General features: G+C 44.6%; 1 protein-coding gene across 1 annotated transcript in view; it reads right to left on the bottom strand.

Moving 5' to 3' along the window:
- LOC126101591 (carboxypeptidase N subunit 2) overlaps positions 1-21,162 on the bottom strand; it is a 213,005-nt gene that overhangs the window by 19,229 nt on the left and 172,614 nt on the right. The window contains exon 9 of the mRNA XM_049912270.1: positions 11,361-11,486. Coding sequence (XP_049768227.1) covers positions 11,361-11,486 — 126 coding nt within the window. The remainder of the gene's footprint in view (positions 1-11,360; positions 11,487-21,162) is intronic.

Genomic DNA, 21,162 nt, shown 5'->3' with positions numbered 1-21,162 from the left:
TAATATTGCAAGATGACAGGTTAGTTGCAAGCGTGAGATAAGTCGTTGCAAATGTCAGATGCTAGTACATAAACAACCGATGTAGCCGCCAGAATGTTGAATACAAGCATGCAATGGGCATGCTTTGTGTTTTACAGGTGCCGGATGTCAATTTGTGCAATGAAATTTCATGCCTGTTGCTCTTGGTCGGTCAATGTAGGGACAGTTCACGCTGGTTGTGGATGACAGTGGAGTTGTCGTCTCATACGTGCTCGATCTAGTGATCGAGCGTGCCTAGGCGACATGTCGATACTCTGTGGGGCATGTTGGACTACAATAGCGGTATGTCGGCGAGCGTTATCCTGTTGGAAAACACCGCCTAGTGTGCTTTTCATAAATAGCATGACAGGTCGAATCACCAGATTGACGTACAAATTTACAGTCAGGGTGCGTGGGATAACGACGAGAATGCTCCTGTTGTCGCATGAAATCGCGCTCCAGATCATAACTCCAGGTGTAGGTGCAGAGTGTCCAGCACACAGACAGGTTGAGTCCAGGACCTCAAATGACCTCCTTTTAGGCCAAACATACGGCCATCACTGGCACCGAGGTAGACCCGGATTTTATCAGAAAGCACAACCTACTCCCACGCTGCCCTCCGATGTGCTCTTGCTTGACGCCACTGAAGTCCCAAATGGCGGTGGTTTGGAGTCAGTGGAATTTACGCTGCACAGCTCGGAGCGATCCCCTTGAAGCGACCGATTTGTAACGGTTCGTTGTGTCACTGTGGTGCCGGCTGCTGCTAAAATTTGTAATGCAGATGCAGTACGGCGCTGCAGAGCCATACACGCCGAACACAACGGTTTCTCCCTCTCGGTACTGCCACGTGGCCGTCCGGAGCCCTGTCTTCTGTTTGCCATACATTCTCGTGAACACAGCTGCCAGCAGTCAAGTACAGCGGCTACATTACTGCCAAGTCTGTCTGCAACATTGCACAAGCAACATCGAGCTTCTTGTGGTCCTTTTACAAGACCTCGTTAAAACTCAGCGAGGTGTTGATAACGGCGCCTTCGTCGCCTTAAAGGCGTTCATGACTGACGTCAACTTGCCGCGTGAAGTCTCAGACGTAACTAACGGTTTTTTTTTCCTTTATTGATTTTCAATCCCCCCTGAAGGGGGCGGGCTGGCAGCAGCTTAATACGCTGCTCTACAGCCTACAGACTTTTTTAAAAACGGAAGAAGAAAAGAAACAAGAAAAACAGGCGATAAAACGGTGACTTAAAGTGTAAAATGGCGGGAAAATGCGGAAAGTTAAAACAGAATGCAAAGGGGTTGGCAATGTTAATAAAATACACAGGAATCAGACAAGTAACATAGTAGACACACAGTTAAAAATACATGGCGACAGTCTGGTTTCTGTTCGCAAGAGATAAAAAAAATCACACCCAGCGACAGTATGATGGCCGTTCGCAACACTTCCCAAAAGTCATACAACACGGAACACTCGCTGTAAAACACTCACTGTAAAACACTGCACGAAGATGGCGGCACAAAGATGACACTCCCGAGCCAAGGGCAGACGGGGTGAGGGGGACCTGGAGGAGGGGGAAAAACAAGGAGGGAGGAGAGGAAAAAACGAAAAAGGGGAGGGGGGAACCAACGAGGGAGAGGACTCATAAGGGGGAGAGGGGCAGGGCAGACGCGAGAGGGAATGGGAAAAGGCAGAGAAGGGAAATGCAAAAGGACTCGGGGGAGAGAAGGGGGCAGAGAGAGGGGAGGTGGGGAAAAAAGAGGATGGAAGGGGGGCAAAGGGAGCCCGGGAAAAGGACAGAGGAAAGGAGGGGGAGGATCAGAATTGATAGGAGGGATAAATGGAGGGAGAGAGGGCATCATCTGGGAGGGGGAGTTGATGGAAGCCACCTTGGGAAAGGAGATGAAGGATGTAGAGATGGAAGGTAGGGGGGGACACAACAGTGAAGACATGGCAGGGAGTGGGGATGGGAGAGGAGAGTAGCAACCAGGAGGTGAGGGGGATCAAGGTGGCGGGAGGTGTGGAGGATGCAGATATGTTCGAGGAATAGGAGCAGATGGGGGAAAGGGATGAGGTCATAGGGGATCCGCGTGGGGGACGGGAGGCGTATACGGAAGACAAGGAGGAGGAGTGATGCTCAAGGATCTGGAGGGACTTATAGAAGTTGGGGGGGGGGCAGATATCCAGGCTGGACTGGCATAACAGAGGATGGGACGGATTAAGGATTTGTAGGTGTGGAGGGTGGTAGAGGGGTGCAAGCCCCACGTCCGGCCAGAGAGGAGTTTGAGGAGTCGGAGGCGGTTTTGGGCTTTGGATTGGATGGAGCGTAGATGAGGGATCCAGGTGAGGTGACGGTCAATGGCGAGGCCAAGGTAGGTGAGGGTGGGGCGCAACTAACGCTCCTGACGGCGTGTATTTAAAGCAAACCTCATCTCCATCCTCCTAGTGGCGCTACTAGCGCCGCTCTTATAGGAATGGCGCCAAATCTGAAGAGACGTCATCTTTCAGATGTAGAAACACGCCTACCAACTTCCGTTTATGTCTCGCAACTCCTCCTTTGTGTTGTGATTCTTTTCCGTCAGTGTAGGTTCTAGTATGTAGCCCGAATATTTAATTTATTATTTTGCATACTGTCTACCAGTTTTGGTACAGGACATTTATGCGATAATTATTTGATACGTCTACTTGCGATACGTGCTTGACGACTGCATCTCAGGGCTTAGCCTGGCGATGGCACTGTGTGTCGAAACCGGTAGACCGAGGGCAAAATAATAAATAAAATATTGGGACTATAGACTAAAATATATTATTTCTGAAATGTAACTGGTAAATTTATTGTGGCCGCAGCTCGTGGTCTCGCGCTAGCGTTCTCGCTTCCCGAGCGCGGGGTCCCGGGTTCGATTCCCGGTGGGGTCAGGGATTGTCACCTGCCTCGAGATGACTGGGTGTTGTTGTGTCGTCTTTAATCATCATCATTCATCACCATTACGGTCAGAGGAAGGCAATGGCAAACCACCTCCACTAGGACCTTGCCTAGTACGGCGGTGCGGGTCTCCCGCATCGTTCCCCTACACTCCGTCAAGGAGTATGGGACTTCATCATCTTCATCATCAGATTTTTTTGTTGGATGGCTTGGCTACGGATGTTTTCGCAAGGAACTCAAAGTCGTTCTTAAACATTATGTGTGAGCACAAATATCGCAATGTGCCATTTTGTTGCTTTTTATTGGTGGATAACGCAATCAGCCGCAGGTGCTTTTAAACTGCTTTATGCCAATTGCATAAACGGTTTAGGGTACCATGTCCTCATTCGGATGGTTGGCATTTCAATTGCAATTGTGAAAAAGTATTTGCACTGCTTCTCGCTATGCGGCTCGGGTACAGGGAGCACTACTGCGTCCTAGACAAGTGGTCCAGCAAAGATAGAAAAAGCAACTACACTCCTGGAAATGGAAAAAAGAACACATTGACACCGGTGTGTCAGACCCACCATACTTGCTCCGGACACTGCGAGAGGGCTGTACAAGCAATGATCAGACGCACGGCACAGCGGACACACCAGGAACCGCGGTGTTGGCCGTCGAATGGCGCTAGCTGCGCAGCATTTGTGCAATGCCGCCGTCAGTGTCAGCCAGTTTGCCGTGGCATACGGAGCTCCATCGCAGTCTTTAACACTGATAGCATGCCGCGACAGCGTGGACGTGAACCGTATGTGCAGTTGACGGACTTTGAGCGAGGGCGTATAGTGGGCATGCGGGAGGCCGGGTGGACGTACCGCCGAATTGCTCAACACGTGGGGCGTGAAGTCTCCACAGTACATCGATGTTGTCGCCAGTGGTCGGCGGAAGGTGCACGTGCCCGTCGACCTGAGACCGGACCGCAGCGACGCACGGATGCACGCCAAGACCGTAGGATCCTACGCAGTGCTGTAGGGGACCGCACCGCCACTTCCCAGCAAATTAGGGACACTGTTGCTCCTGGGGTATCGGCGAGAACCATTCGCAACCGTCTCCATGAAGCTGGGCTACGGTCCCGCACACCGTTAGGCCGTCTTCCGCTCACGCCCCAACATCGTGCAGCCCGCCTCCAGTGGTGTCGCGACAGGCGTGAATGGAGGGACGAATGGAGACGTGTCGTCTTCAGCGATGAGAGTCGCTTCTGCCTCGGTGCCAATGATGGTCGTATGCGTGTTTGGCGCCGTGCAGGTGAGCGCCACAATCAGGACTGCATACGACCGAGGCACACAGGGCCAACACCCGGCATCATGGTGTGGGGAGCGATCTCCTACACTGGCCGTACACCACTGGTGATCGTCGAGGGGACACTGAATAGTGCACGGTACATCCAAACCGTCATCGAACCCATCGTTCTACCATTCCTAGACCGGCAAGGGAACTTGCTGTTCCAACAGGACAATGCACGTCCGCATGTATCCCGTGCCACCCAACGTGCTCTACAAGGTGTAAGTCAACTACCCTGGCCAGCAAGATCTCCGGATCTGTCCCCCATTGAGCATGTTTGGGACTGGATGAAGCGTCGTCTCACGCGGTCTGCACGTCCAGCACGAACGCTGGTCCAACTGAGGCGCCAGGTGGAAATGGCATGGCAAGCCGTTCCACAGGACTACATCGAGCATCTCTACGATCGTCTCCATGGGAGAATAGCAGCCTGCATTGCTGCAAAAGGTGGATATACACTGTACTAGTGCCGACATTGTGCATGCTCTGTTGCCTGTGTCTATGTGCCTGTGGTTCTGTCAGTGTGATCATGTGATGTATCTGACCCCAGCAATGTGTCAATAAAGTTTCCCCTTCCTGGGACAATGAATTCACGGTGTTCTTATTTCAATTTCCAGGAGTGTATTATGAGAAAAATTACCTCATCGGAAATGAATTATTGCATGGGAAAAGCAACATGGTGAACGCTCCTCTTTCTGACCCCAAAAATGTGTATCTAGCTCCTCAGCATATTAAATTGGACCTCGTAAAAACGTTGTGAAGCCAAAGGACAAGTCTTTACATGAATACGTGAATAACCTCAGACATCACTGTGGGACGTACTACGACGAACGCATCCGTCAGGATAGTGCGGCGAAACTTTTCGTTAATGGGCTGTGACAGCAGACGACCGACGCGCGTGCTTTTGCTAACAGCGCCTCTCCAGGGTTGGTGACCTTGTCATTTGACCCCCACACGACTAGGAAATTTACGGCCTTATCAGATGAGTCTCAATTTCAGTTGGTAAGAGTGTAGCGCCAAGTTGCCAAAAAGGCATCGTGCAAGGTGGTGGTGGCTTCATAGTGGTATGGGCTGTGTTTTCATGGGATGGACAGGGTCTCCTGGTTCAATTGAACGTATCAGTGACTGGCAGTGGTTATGTTCGGCTACTAGAAGACCATCTGGAACCATTCATGGGCTTCATGTTCCGAAACAAGAATTTTTATGAATGACAATGTGCCACGCCGCCAGGCCACAATTCTTCGAGACTAGTTTGAAGAACATTCTCAGTAATTGGAGCGAATCATGTATCCACCCAGAGCGGCTGACATGAAACCCAAAGAACATTTACGGGACATAATCGAGAGGTCATTTCGCGCCCAACTTCCTGCAACGGCAACAGTTCACGATTACCGACGGCACGGTATTTCTGCAGAGGACTTGCAAAGACTTGTCGAGTCCGTCCCAAAGTACAACTGCTGCACTTCGGCGTGCAAAAGGGGGTCCGACACGATATTATGAGGTGTCCCGTGACTTTTGTCGAACTCAGTGTGTAATACAAAGGCCGCCGTGAACATTTACAAAAACCATTACTACATGAAAACTGTGGCTGGCACAAGAATTCTGAAATAGGATCTACACTGAGGAGCGGATTACTATCTAGAATCACTGTATGTTGTTCTCGCAATTAAATTAATGATTTCTTTTGTTAATCAGCCGTTGGCCAAACAAATAAATGGGACAAAAGTTTTCGTCTTTAAACTGCCTGTACGTTCTGGAGTCGAAGTTTCCGTAAGAATCTGTAATTCTCCATATGTAAGTGCCTGAGGCGACAAAAGTCATGAGATAAATGTTGATGGTGTTAGGGCAGCAACCAGCCACAAATTTACTTTGAGTTCCTTTATTCAAAGGAAACCGTTACCGGTTTCGAATCGTTGCGATTCATCATCAGACGGTTTACATGCTTTCTTTCTGACATTTGGTGTGTTTTTATAGATTAATTGTCGTGAAACGTCGGTTTCGAGTGATTGTTTCCATAAAGTTCATCCAATCGATGTAAATGCATTTTCACTGCATCCTCGTTGTTGCACACGTAATAGTTCTCACTGTACACTTTAGATTTGTCGCTGAGATCATTCCAACCACGCACCACATGTTTTGGTACATACAAAGAGTTTACAAACATATGGGTGTCACAGATGCTATGATATATCGTAACATTTGACAATGATGTCCTATGTTTGGAATGGTTCATATATTCTTTTACAAAACTGTAATGTCTTTTACATTAGTACAGAGAGATTGATTCTTTTTTTTATTTTATTTTTTTAAATATCTGTTATTGCTAATTTAATTATAAAGTTTTTTATATATATTTAGAACTGTATAGGTAAAATAGCATGAGAATTATAGTAACATATAAATTTTCTACTTGATCTGCAGATAGGTGTATTAATATTATTTGCTTTGGAGGCTGAAAAGTAATGTTTGGAAATTTTTCAGGAAAGGGGTGTTAGCCAACTCTGTTTGTTCGTTAAGGATATAGTCTGGGGTGCTGTTTTTGTGTGTGTGTATTTCTAATTCTTCTAATATATTCATAGTGGCTCCTTTTTCTGTTAGATGCAAAATCTTTAAGTTGTCCTCAATATTTCCCACTGAATGGTTTTCTTCAGCAATATGGGCTGCAAATGCTGATTTGTTTAAGTTGCCAAGTCTTAGAGCGTCAATATGTTCTTTGTATCTAATTTCAAAACTTCTGCCTGTCTGTCCAATGTAGAATTTTGGGCATGTATCACATTTGAGTTTGTATATTCCTGATTTACGGTAGGGACTCTTGGAGGTGTTTACATCATGGATTACTTTTTGTTGTAATTATTTAAAAAGAAGAAAAATATCAGAATCAGCTTTTCCACAAATAATAAATATACTATTTTACCTATATAGTTCTAAATATATATAAAAAACTTTATAATTGAATTAGCAATAACAGATATTAAAAAAAATCAATCTCTCTGTACTAATGTAAAAGACATTACAGTTTTGTAAAAGAATATATGAACCTTTCCAAACATAGGACATCATTGTCAAATGTTACGATATATCATAGCATCTGTGACACCCATATGTTTGTAAACTCTTTGTATGTACCAAAACATGTGGTGCGTGGTTGGAATGATCTCAGCGACAAATCTAAAGTGTACAGTGAGAACTATTACGTGTGCAACAACGAGGATGCAGTGGAAATGCATTTACATCGATTGGATGAACGTTATGGAAACAATCACTCGAAACCGACGTTTCACGACAATTAATCTATAAAAACACACCAAATGTCAGAAAGAAAGCATGTAAACCGTCTGATGATGAATCGCAACGATTCGAAACCGGTGACGGTTTCCTTTGAATAAAGGAACTCAAAGTAAATTTGTGGCTGGTTGCTGCCCTAACACCATCAACATTTGTCTTCAAAAACAGCCACGGTCTCCAACATGTCATCATATGACAAAATTGAGTCATGAGATACGCCCTGAAACCGTGTCGGACCTCCTTTTGCCCGCCCTAGTGCAGCATCTGGACGTGGGATGGACTCTGCAAGTACCCTGCACAAACATCGAGCCACGCTGTCTCCACAGCAGTCTGTAACAGCGGAAGTGTTGCCGGTGCAGGACTTTGTGCACCAAGTGACCTCTCCATTATGTCCCACAAGTGATGGATGGCAGTCATGTCGAGCGGTCTGGGCGGCCAAATGATTCCCTCTGTCCAGAGTGTACTTCGAACCAGTCACCAACAACTGTGGTCCGCTGATGTGACATTATTGTTTGGGGACTGTCCTACAGCATACGTTCGTCGTTCGTCCCACACTGCTTTTTGCAGTTATTTCTTGCAGTGTTGCTTGTCTGTGAGCACTGACAACTCTGCTGCTCTCGGTCGTTAAGTGAAGACCGTCGGTCACTGCGTTGTCCGTGGTGAGAGGTAACGTGCCTGAAATGTGATGATCTCGGTACACTCTTGACGCGCCTAGTTCCAGCTACCGTTCCATATTCTAAGTCTGTTAGTTTCTTCCGTGCGACCATTATCATTTCTATTTTTCCACATTTATTTATCTATTTATACGTCTAGTTCCGTAGGACCAAATTGACGAGCAAATCTCCGAGGTCCTGGAATTTTTCAGTACAGGAAATTACAAAGTAAAAGTAGTAACAGATAAAATAAAATGTTTTATCAACCCGAAACAAAGTGAAGCCATAAGTTTGAGAAAAGGCAATCAGCAGTATAACATAAGAATCGCCTTAAGTCTTCAAGGAACTTCTCAGTAGAATAGAAGGAGCTACCCATGAGCAAACTCTTCAGTTTCGGTTTGGAAGCGCGTGGATTACTGCTAAGATTTTTGAATTCTTGTGGTAGCTTACTGAAAAAATTTCTCCACAAGAGTTAAGTAAGTGTGAAGCAAATGCAGATTGGATATCTGCCTAGTATTATTAACTGAGTGAAAGCTGCCAATTCTTGGGAATAAGCTGATATTGTTGACAAGAAACGACAGTAAAGAATTTATGTATTGAGAGGACAATGTCAAAATACCCAGACTACTGAACAGGGGTCGACAAGGGGTTCGCGAACTTGCACGACTTACTGCCCGAATTGCCCATTTCTCAGCCAAAAACATCCTTTTAAAATGAGAGGAAATACCCAAAATATAATACCATACGACATAAGCGAATGAAAATAAGCAAAGTAGACTAATTTTCGTCTCGAACGATGACTCATGTCAGATACTGCTCGAATAGTAAAAATGGCAGCATTAAGTCTTTGAACAAGATCGTGAACGTGGACTTCCTACAACAGTTTACTGTCTATCTGAACACCTAGAAATTAAATCTTTTCAGTTTCAGTAATCATATGCCCATTCTGTGAAAGTAAAACGTCGAGTTTTGTTGAATTGTCTGTTAGAAACAGTAAAAACTGAGTCTTACTGTGATTTAGCTTTAGTTTATTTTCTACAAGCCATGAACTTCAGCCATTAACTGTACTATTTGAAACAGAGCCAATGTTGCACACAACATCCTTTACTACGAAGTTAGTGTCATCAGCAAACAGAAATATTTTAGAATTACCCGCAATAAGTATATAAGTAAGGAACATGAACCACCTGTGTATACAAATGACAGCTGTGCCCACGCCCTGCCCTCTTATACCTTCTGTAAGCGATACCGCCTCCATGTGTACAAGTGCATACCGCTATCCCATGACTTCTGTAATCTCAATGTATACTGACAATTGATAGCGTTCTGTGCGTGGTTACAGAAAAACTGTGTTTGAAGTAGCCTATTATATAAAAGCAGCAGCTGAACAGTAGAAGACGTGGATCGGTGGCTTGTTTTCTCATGGTTATCACGTGTGAGGTAATCTAGAAATAATTACTAATGTCAACTGTTTAAAACTAGTCGTAATTGGTCGTTAGTGTACTGAAACGTCCCCTTAGAAAAATTAATGAATTACTGTGCTGATAATCCTCTTACGTTATTTGATTTTCAAACAGCTGAGCAAAACTGAACGTCTACAGACATTTCTCTCTTTACTTATTCAGATCATCAATAAACTGACATACAATATTTTTAGCGCAACGCAATCTGACTTTCAACAATCCCTACAAAAGAATGGCGCTAACTAACAATAACCTATACCTTTCATGAATCACTTATCTCACAAAAATCTTCGTTACTCGAACTACTGCGGTACGGCGAGTGCCAATACTGCCAGCTAAGTAAAAGATTCTAAGTACTGAAGACACTAACTACTGATAGGCATAGTCAGCAAATTAAAGAATTTGATAGAGAACAAACAATGTATTTAGCTTAATAGTGTTCAAAAGTCATTATACATACATATATATATATATATATATATATATATATATATATCAGTTCATGACATCCAGTCTTACAAATTAACTCTCTCTGGCGGACACACGTCCAGATCATCCGCTCTCAAAACTCCGCCATCTCACTCCCCATATCCACCACTGCTGGCGGCTCACCTCCAACTGCCCAACACTACAATAGCAAATTCCAACAATGCAAACCAGCCACAGACTGCACACAGCACAGTCAGTGATTTTCATACAGAGCGCTACGTGGCGTTACCAACATAAAAACGTAAACAGCCTACTTACAATACTTCATCGAAATAAACTTTGAGTGGCTACTCCTGCTTGTTAATGTATAAGATGACTCTTTCCCCATCTTCATGGTGGGGTTTATAGAACACAATGAGGCAATGACGAGTGAAAACATTTTCATGCACTTAACTAACTGCATCCTTCTGGAGTGACGTTTGAAATTTACTGACTTTAGTTTAAATATACAGGGTGATTCAAAAAGAATACCACAACTTTAAAAATGTGTATTTAATGAAAGAAACATAATATAACCTTCTGTTATACATCATTACAAAGAGTATTTAAAAAGGTTTTTTTTCACTCAAAAACAAGTTCAGAGATGTTCAATATGGCCCCCTCCAGACACTCGAGCAATATCAACCCGATACTCCAACTCGTTCCACACTCTCTGTAGCATATCAGGCGTAACAGTTTGGATAGCTGCTGTTATTTCTCGTTTCAAATCATCAATGGTGGCTGGGAGAGGTGGCCGAAACACCATATCCTTAACATACCCCCATAAGAAAAAATCGCAGGGGGTAAGATCAGGGCTTCTTGGACGCCAGTGATGAAGTGCTCTGTCACGGGCTGCCTGGCGGCCGATCCATCGCCTCGGGTAGTTGACGTTTATACCAACGTTTAATACACCACCTATCAGGAGGTTTAACACCATACTTCGTTCGAAATGCACGCTGAACAACTGTCGTCGATTCACCTCTGCCGTACTCAATAACACAAAAAGCTTTCTGTTGAGCGGTCGCCATCTTAGCATCAACTGACGCTGACGCCTAGTCAACAGCGCCTCAAGCGAACAGATGTGCAACTAAATGAAACTTTATAGCTCCCATAATTCGCCGACAGACAGTGCTTAGCTCTGCCTTTTGTCGTTGCAGAGTTTTAAATTCCTAAAGTTGTGGTATTCTTTTTGAATCACCCTGTATTTTTGTAAGGAGGAGAGTTAAGAGAGAGATGGTACTGACGTGGCGAGGTAGAGGGCGGAGCAGTCGCAGTGCCAGGGGTTCTTGGCCAGCTTGATGGCCACCAGGTCCGGCACGACGTCGAGCGCGCCCGCCGGGATGTACTGCAGCTTGTTGCTGTCGATCTGCCTGCAAGCGAACGACGTAGAATTTGACTTACGTGCTCGAAGTGGCACGAGGCTCTACTGAAACCAAGAAAACTGCACAAAGTGACCAACAGATGGCGCTTCATACGACACAAAATCAAAGCGTAACCAAATGGAACTATAAGGTTCCAGAGACAGTTTCAAGCCTCAGTCATCTATGATGTATACATGCACTCTGAAGCGACGAATGAAAATTTGTACCACCGCTGCTCACTTGGCGCAGGCACTGACCACTACGTTGCCCTGACACAGTGGCTTTGCATAGGAGCAAGGCCCGCCCTACTACGTCTCCCTCCTCAGTCCAGATTCCCTCAGCCCACTTGGTATTCCCCCTAAACTGGAACAGCGTTGCAGAGGCTCTCCAGCTATATTGGAATAGCATCGAACGAAATGCGGTGTCATGCCTGAAACCCAGGTATAGGTGCTTTAATCAAGTAACACCTTTTCAAGCCTCAAACATCCACGAAGTACGAAGGCAGTTCAATAAGTAATGCAACACATTTTTTTCTGAAACAGGGGTTGTTTTATTCAGCATTGAAATACACCAGGTTATTCCCCAATCTTTTAGCTACACAACACTATTTTTCAACGTAATCTCCATTCAATGCTACGGCCTTACGCCACCTTGAAATGAGCGCCCGTATGCCTGCACGGTACCATTCCACTGGTCGATGTCGGAGCCAACGTCGTACTGCATCAATAACTTCTTCATCATCCGCGTAGTGCCTCCCACGGATTGCGTCCTTCATTGGGCCAAACATATGGAAATCCGACGGTGCGAGATCGGGGCTGTGGGGTGCATGAGGAAGAACAGTCCACTGAAGTTTTGTGAGCTCCTCTCGGGTGTGAAGACTTGTGTGAGGTCTTGCGTTGTCATGAAGAAGGAAAAGTTCGTTCAGATTTTTGTGCCTACGAACACGCTGAAGTCGTTTCTTCAATTTCTGAAGAGTAGCACAATACACTTCAGAGTTGATCGTTTGACCATGGGGAAGGACATCGAACAGAATAACCCCTTCAACGTCCCAGAAGACTGTAACCGTGACTTTACCGGCTGAGGGTATGGCTTTAAACTTTTTCTTGGTAGGGGGGTGGGTGTGGCGCCACTCCATTGATTGCCGTTTTGTTTCAGATTCGAAGTGATGAACCCATGTTTCATCGCCTGTAACAATCTTTGACAAGAAATTGTCACCCTCAGCCAAATGACGAGCAAGCAATTCCGCACAGATGGTTCTCCTTTGCTCTTTATGGTGTTCGGTTAGACAACGAGGGACCCAGCGGGAACAAACCTTTGAATATCCCAACTGGTGAACAATTGTGACAGCACTACCAACAGAGATGTCAAGTTGAGCACTGAGTTGTTTGATGGTGATCCGTCGATCATCTCGAACGAGTGTGTTCGCACGCTCCGCCATTGCAGGAGTCACAGCTGTGCACGGCCGGCCCGCACGCGGGAGATCAGACAGTCTTGCTTGACCTTGCGGCGATGATGACACACGCTTTGCTCAACGACTCACCGTGCTTTTGTCCACTGCCAGATCACCGTAGACATTCTGCAAGCGCCTATGAATATCTGAGATGCCCTGGTTTTCCCCGGAAAGAAACTCGATCACTGCCCGTTGTTTGCAACGCACATCCGTTACAGACGCCATTTTAACAGCTCCATACAGCGCTGCCACCTGTCGGAAGTCAATGAAACTATACCAGACAAAGCGGGAATGTTTGAAAATATTCCACAAGAAATTTCCGGTTTTTTCAACCAAAATTGGCCGAGAAAAAAAATGTGTTCCATTACTTATTGAACTGCCCTCGTATATATGCAGATTCATCCGAGAAATGAAAATTTGTACCGAGGCTGGAATCTCAAGCCGGGTGTCTACTGACTATAAATCCGTTCAGCATAAGAATAAACCTGATGTAAACATTGCACCTTTGCTGGAACGTCATTGGATTTCCGTTTCACGTGGGACCGCAGCCAAGCTGTCTCGAGTACTGTCAAGTACGGTAACAACGGTACGTTTTCTGCTGTGCGTTACGCGCACATCGACGTAGCGATAATACGGGACAACAGAGTTACCGGCGCATCTAACTTGGACACGACTGGCCGGTCATCTAGCCTGCAGTGACGTGGCCAGGTGGAGTTCAAAAGTAGCAAGACACGAGTAGAGGAGCAATACAGCTTTGAATGTCATTTAATTTTTAAGCAGAATCAAATAATACACTGCAAATCTCCCGCAATACGCTTCCTACACGACTAGACGAAAACCGCAGCACGTTATCGTTTTTAGCTAACGTACTATTGTAATTAAAAACAAGAATGATGAAAATTCCTGACTTAACCACAGGGTAATTTTTCTGAATGAGCTGTGTGTAACGTAAGGATTTCACCGTATAGTTAAATATTGAAGCTACTGAAGGTATTACTTACAGTCAGTCTTCTGGTAATCTCATAGCTCCTTCCTTATCCGAATTCTAGAAAATTCATTTCAGTTCTGGAAGTGTCACCTGCTACCTTGATAACAAGCCTATCAACAACAGAATCCTCGGAGCCAACCAGGCGCAGCATTTCATCCTGTCTTATGACGAGCCGTTCTGCATCCCGCCAGCGTTCGGCAGTGACGTGTGAAAAAGCCGCGTGCGTTAGTTCCAGTACGATTAGCAGCTTTAACAGCCTTTGTTACCTCTCGGGCCAAATCCCGCATCTCGGCTCCAGATCAGTTCTGTTGCGTTCATACTGTAATGGTACAGTAGTAAATGTAAAAATGCAGCATTTGAATGATGCGCTCGATATTGTAAAAATCATAGTTTTTCATGTTTCTACGATACTTATGTACCTCTGTGCTGTAAAACAATGAACAGAGTCCAAATAAAGAGATTTATGTTTTTCATTTTTGCCTTAATAATTAAATTACGTTTTCTTAATTCAAACAACTTTTATGAACAGACTTTCATAAAATATCGATACTTAAGGATTTGTATTTGAAATGGAAACAGGAATTTCGCGTGCAATATGTAGTTAGACACAAGAAGACGAGGATTATTCATAAAAATGATAAGTTTTATAATTACGAGATGTAGGTATTTCAAACTGAACGAGAAAAAACAAACGACACTGGGAAGGTTTGAACCAACGCACTAATTACCTCATTCAGTACATTCCATTTTGCTCCCAACTGCGCTACACGCTTTTTTTTTTTAATCTCATTTTGTTCGTTTCCGTTCGTTGTATCTGCTCTGGGCGGACGTCGAAACACACGCGTTTCAGTTCGTTGTTGATCCATGAACTCAGTTACTTTTATTACAGAGAGCAGCTAGCCCTCTGACCGAACACCCTGAGCTACCGTGCCGAGTACGTTGGACGTGGATATTTATGTCAACTGCAGTATATACAGAGCTTCATAGTCGATTGTCACCGTATATTTATGAAAAACATTAAGAACAGCAGCCTATTTCTCGGCACTTTTTAACCGTGTTCCACGCGCGAGTTTCACTACGGAACAGAAAGTAGCCTCAGCCATTTTCATACTACACATTAACAGCGCAACAACCAGAGCACAACGCTGCAGAGGCTCTAACTGTACACGATTTTTGAAATGAAAACTACGTAGCTAAGGCGCGTTCAAGAAAAACCTTGATGACTATTAATACATTTGAATATCTCAAAGTTTCATTTAACGTAACTTAGTAATAAGATATCTAATACATAAGTAGCGTAACACCACCAGTGTACGTGTGCTGCGGCTTCTGACCACTCATCGCGTTTGTGTTTGTTTACATCAGGTTCATTGTTATGATGAACCGATTATAGGCAGATGCGTTAGCCACTACGCAACCCTGACACAGTGACTTTGCGTAACTGCAAGGACTACAGTAGCATGTGTAAGTAGGCTGTTTAGGTTTTCTTATTGGCAACGTTACGTAGCGCTCTGTATGAAAATCACTGGCTGTTCTGTGTGCAGTCTGTGGCTAGTTTGCATTGTTGTCTGCCATTGTAGTGTTGGGCAGCTGGATGTGAACAGCGCGTAGCGTTGCGCAGTTGGAGGTGAGCCGCCAGCAGTGGTGGATGTGGGGAGAGAAGTGGCGGAGTTTTGAAATTTGTAAGACTGGATGTCATGAACTGCTATGTATATTATGATTTTCCAACACTATTAAGGTACATACATTGTTTGTTCTCTATTAAAATCTTTCATTTGCTAACTATGCCTATCAGTAGTTAGTGCCTTCCGTAGTTTGAATCTTTTATTTAGCTGGCAGTAGTGGCGCTCGCTGTATTGCAGTAGTTTGATTAACCAAGATTTTTGTGAGGCAAGTGATTTGTGAAACGTATAGGTTAATGTTAGTCAGGGCCATTCTTTTGTAGGGATTTTTGAAAGTCAGATTGCGTTGCGCTAAAAATATTGTGTGTCAGTTTAAGGACAGTCATGTATAATTTTTCTAAGGGGACGTTTCATACATGGTGCCGTCCCTACCAAGTGGGCTGAGGCACGAGTGGCAATATGGACTGAGGAATGATGCGTGCTCGGGTAGTCCTTGCAGTTGTGCCAGTGTGGTGTGATGGTTAGCACATCCGCCTAGTGAGCAAGAGGCCCAATCCTTTTCAAAAAAAATTTCGTTCATCAGTTCAGTCTGCGATAGATCATCATAGATGTTTGGGACATGAAAAGGCCTCTATACTATCATCTGTTGAAAGCATCCGTGCCTGGATTTCAGGCAGGATCCTCCATTTCGTTCGATGCCGAGGTGCTATATTCCAATGCAGTTAGAGGGCCTCTGCATTGCCGGTCGGCTTTGGGGAAATACCAAGTGAGCTGAGGCGTGAATGGGAATCTGGACTGCTGGGGTAGGCCATGCGTTTCTACAAAGCCACTGTACCAGGACGGTACCATGGGCTCCCGCTCACTATGCTGACGTGCTCACTGCTACACTGCACAAATTTTCATTCGTCGCTTCAATCTGCACAAATACAATAGCTAGCATGAACAACTGATATCTAGCAAAGACGGTGTGTTTTATAATAAAGGCTCGCTAAGTCAGCCATCGCTTATCAACAATCCCTGTAGCCGAGGGACAAAGTTGTGAACAGCACTGTATGGTTTATCGGTAGGTATGGTGAAAAACTGACGTCGGATGCTGTGTTTTCGTATCCCCAACGAGGTCGTACGACCGCGGTAGACTCGATGCTTCAGGCAGCCACACAACCGATGACCACGCGGGACGGACTGAGGTCTGGGGACCTGCGAGGCCAAGCGTGGCGGGCGTGGGGGCTCAGGACGCGATCCTCACCAAACGATGTGCGCAAGAGGTCTCTCTCGGTTGCAGCAAGGCACGTGTTTCAATTTATTCTTCTCTGCCTACATTATACCGTGAGTTAGTGCATTTTCAAATGTTAGAGAACTTTTCAGTAATTTTGTATCTGCACCTAAAACTGCATCATTATCAAACCTTTCTGAAGTGCTTGGCAGAGGGCACTTTCCAAAGTAGTAGATATTGGGGTTTCTTCCCGATCTAGGCTCGTATGGAGCGCAGAAACAATGACTGTATAAATACCTTTGTGGACGCTGTAATTAATCTAATCTCGCCCTCACGAAACCTACGGGAGAGATACGTAGTAGGATGCAGTACATTATTATAGCTGCCTTTCTCCGCATACGTTCACTATCAAGTGTTAGCCCTACTTTGTACCGTCCCACACACTTGTGCAATATTCTTGGATGGGTGGCACGAGTGATTTGTGATCAACCTCCTTCGAAGACTAATTTCATTTCCCTAGAATTCTATCACCGAACTAAAGTCTGCCTCCTGTTTTACCTACAGCTGAGCCTATGTGATCTTTCCATTTCATATCCTTAGAAAGTACCTAGGAATTTGTATGAGTTGACCGATTTCAACTGTGACTCGTTGTTACTGTAATCACAGAATATTACTTTTGTCGTTTTATGAAATGCTTAGTTTTACGTTTCCGAAAATATGAAGTAAGTTATCTACCTTTGCACCACATTTAAATGTTATCAAGGTCGGACTAAATATAACTGTATCATTTCCGAAAACTCTGAGGATATTATTAATACTGTCCACAAGATAATTAACAAACAGCACGAACAGCTGGGGTCTTACCACACTACCGTGAACCACACCCGAATTTAATTCCATATCTGCCGATGATAAGATTCTACGCCCTCATTTATCAAAAATCCTCATTACAGCCACAAATTTTGCTTCATAAACCATACTATCGTTCTTCTGACAATAAGCTAATAAGTGTTCGATTCTGAGTCAAATGCTTCTCGGAAATCGAGACATACTCCATTGACTTGACTGACTTAGTCCATGGCTTCCATGACGGCAAGCGAGAAAAGTGCGAGTTCTGCTTCAAATGATCTATGTTTTCGGAAACCATGCTGATAGTCGCACGGCAAGCGTGCGACGGTTACGTAAAGTCTGATAAATAAGAATTTTGATGAATTTTAATTCAAGTTATCTGTTCATTTTAGCGATATAGTGAAGTAGTGGTGTAAGGCGTGGTCGCGTGATAAAAGGTGCTTTACTTCGCTCTCACTGAAGGACCTCTCGGTAATTACGCAGCCACTACTTTATGCTCCCAATAGCGGATGCTTTAATTGTATTCATACCTCGCAACTAGGGCCCGGTTTAATATATACAGAAATATTTTCGTTTTAAGTAATTTTCATTCTTTCTGTAGTTTTCTACATAATTCATGACATTTGGAGTCTGAAAATGTAACTTTCATTTCCCATATTTTCCCATATTTCAAAGATTAGTTTATATTTTTCATATTTAAAGTTTAGTCCATATCTTTGTATCAGAATTGCATAAATCAATATTTCCAACGCTACGTTATATGAAGCCGATCTTTTTAAGGCGTAACAGCAGTAAAGAATTCATTAAATAATGCTTCACAACGCGATTCCTGGCCCCGGGATGGACAAGCCGGAAACACAAATCACACCGTGCAAAGCACCCTAAGTCTTTCAGATAGCCTGCAAACCTTTAAGTGTCGCTTCCCACAGGTTATGGGAAGAGGGAACAAAGTAAACGCTATTCCGGACAGTGAAGCATTGAAATCATGTTTTCGGAGTGGGGGGGAGGGGGGGCGGTAGCAGTTTTTGACATGTTGTCCACTGCTGTGAACATACCGTTCCCTACCAGTCATCTCCTGTAGCGAAAATGTCTCACCAAGGTTACGAGCTTTCGTGAAAGCACATTTATAAACACGCTGTTGTCAAGTTTCTTTGTAATAATGAACACGATATTCAATTAAGGCAGCTAAAACGCACATTGTTTCGATGGCAAACGTTGTTGGTAACCTCGACGTCCGTGTAATCTACCAGTCGAAACGGGAGTGCAAGAGCTCACTAAGAAGTTTACAGACGATACGTTATAAACCATCTTCGTCGTAGATAATTACATGATTTCTGTTCCTCCACTTCTTCTATTTAATCATTCGAGTGGAATGCGCAACAGTAAGGCCTTACAATCAAGCGGGCTATTTCATGCCAGCGATGCGAACAGTAAGCCTGCAGCTTTAAACGTTTCCTCGCTGTTATACTCGAGTGTCTCGTTCAACACGCAACGTCTGACGCGCGCCTCCACAAGTAGTAGGCATAACTTCACGTCTGTGTCACTCACTGTTGACAACGACGAGGTTTGCCGCTAAGCGTCATTTCTTGTTTACGCATATACGTTCTTTCAAGCATAAAAATTGCGTATCACAGACTGTGTGCGTGTGGTTTTTTGTATGCACATAAAATGCCGAAGGACAAGGAACGGTTGTATTTCAGAGTGAAAAAATATACTGAAGATTTCCCAAACCAGTCTTTCAGTGCAGATTGTAAAGTACTGTTTTGTAATGCTTGTGAAAAATCCGTGTCGACTGAGCAACGGTTTCTAATATCACAGCACAATTCTACCACAAAACGTAAGTTAAATATTACAAGAAAGAAAGAATTCAAACAACAATTTTTTTCTGATGTAACAGCCAGTGGCTCCCAATGTTCTACTTCCTCGAAATATTTATGTTATGACGTGACGTGTTTGGACATACCTTTACGGACATTAAATAACCCAGTATTTAAAAATTATCCAAGCAAACATATTCCTAAGGAATATACACTTAGAAAAAACTATGTCAACAGCATTTACGAGGATTCTTTGGCGTCGATTCGAGACGTAATTCAGGATAGTCGTATATGGGTCGCAATCGACGAGACTACGGACACGCAAGGTCGGTGCGTTGGCGATGTAGTTATCCAGGTGATGGACTGGTTAATGTAACTGCCTAGTCAGTAGGAGATCCTGGGTTCGGATCCCGGTGCGGCGCACATTTTAACTCGTCGCTCGCCATTCCGCATAAAGTCCCGATGCAGCTGACATATCAGTTACCTCCCTTCTTTTCCTTTCTTCTCCCTTCAACCTTGAATGTACATAATATGTATCGCAGCCGCGGGTTCCACCTGGTGTTTGTTCTTTTGGGCATGTCCCAAATGAACAGATGCCACGCATTCATGCAGTTGATTCCTCGGTGTGCTGTGATTCCACAACCATCAGGGCAGATGCACATTTACATTCGAGCTCCAGCGGGAATCTAAAATTAGCAAGAGCGAAGGACATGAACGGACACTGTGGACAATTACTGGCGATAGGTGAGCATGGGGATCGGCTGAGGACCGTGCCAAGATAGTCCTCGCATTTGCAAGTAACACAGAGTCCGGGTGTCGATGTGATTAGCGCAGCTGCCCAGTAAGCAGGAGATCCCAGGTTCGAATCCGAGCCTGGCACATGTTTTCTCTGCCGGTCCAGATGCAGCTGATATCATCAGTTTCGTATCTTTCTTTCCTCTTTCTCCTCTCCACCTTCAATTTACACAATACTGTCACACTGCCTTGGGCGCTAGCAGTGCAAGACTCCAGGTACTGCCACCAGTGTTTCTCAGGGAATCCTCTCGGTTTTGGCCTCCAAATGAAGACACTGGCTTCACAGCCTGCGGTCAGTGCTGGGTATATGTGAACGTCGTCACGGTCTTCTCACTATGATGACTAACCAGAATGTCGCTTCAGGCTTGTACACGTCTGGACTGCTCGTTGGGTGTTTATCTGTGACCCTGATATTTCATTGGTCTTGTCTGGGATGTTTTGAACAGGGTTTCTCGGTTGTATGAGTTTCGGGCCAAAACGAAAAAGAAAACCGAGTGTCTCTTTATTTCATGTACACAGTGCAGTGCGACAGTTATCATTGTACACGTCTCCATATGTTCCACCAGATCTTCTGCTGTACAGTTTTAATAAAGGGCACAAAAACATATACACAACAGAAGCCAGCGGACCGTCCAGTCATATCCTCGCGCAACGTCTCTTCGTGACTGCAAAAAATACAAGTACCATATCTTTTCCTTTTTTATATACAGAAAGGAAGACTTTGAATGGAATATACACAGATGGAAAGAAAATCGCAACACAAAGAAGGAGTCGTGCGGCATAAACTACACTTTGTAGGCGTGTTTCTACATCTGAAACATCTACGTCTACATCCATACTCCGCAAGCCACCCGACGGTGTGAGGCGGAGGGTACCTTGAGTATCTCTATCGGTTCTCCCTTCTATTCCAGTCTCGTATCGTTCGTGGAAACAAAGATTGTCGGTATGCCT

The sequence above is a fragment of the Schistocerca cancellata genome, chromosome 9 (assembly GCF_023864275.1).
Source record: "Schistocerca cancellata isolate TAMUIC-IGC-003103 chromosome 9, iqSchCanc2.1, whole genome shotgun sequence".
Lineage (NCBI taxonomy): Eukaryota > Metazoa > Arthropoda > Insecta > Orthoptera > Acrididae > Schistocerca > Schistocerca cancellata.
Note: the sequence above shows the minus strand (reverse complement) of the source record. Positions and strands in the feature narration are given on the sequence as shown.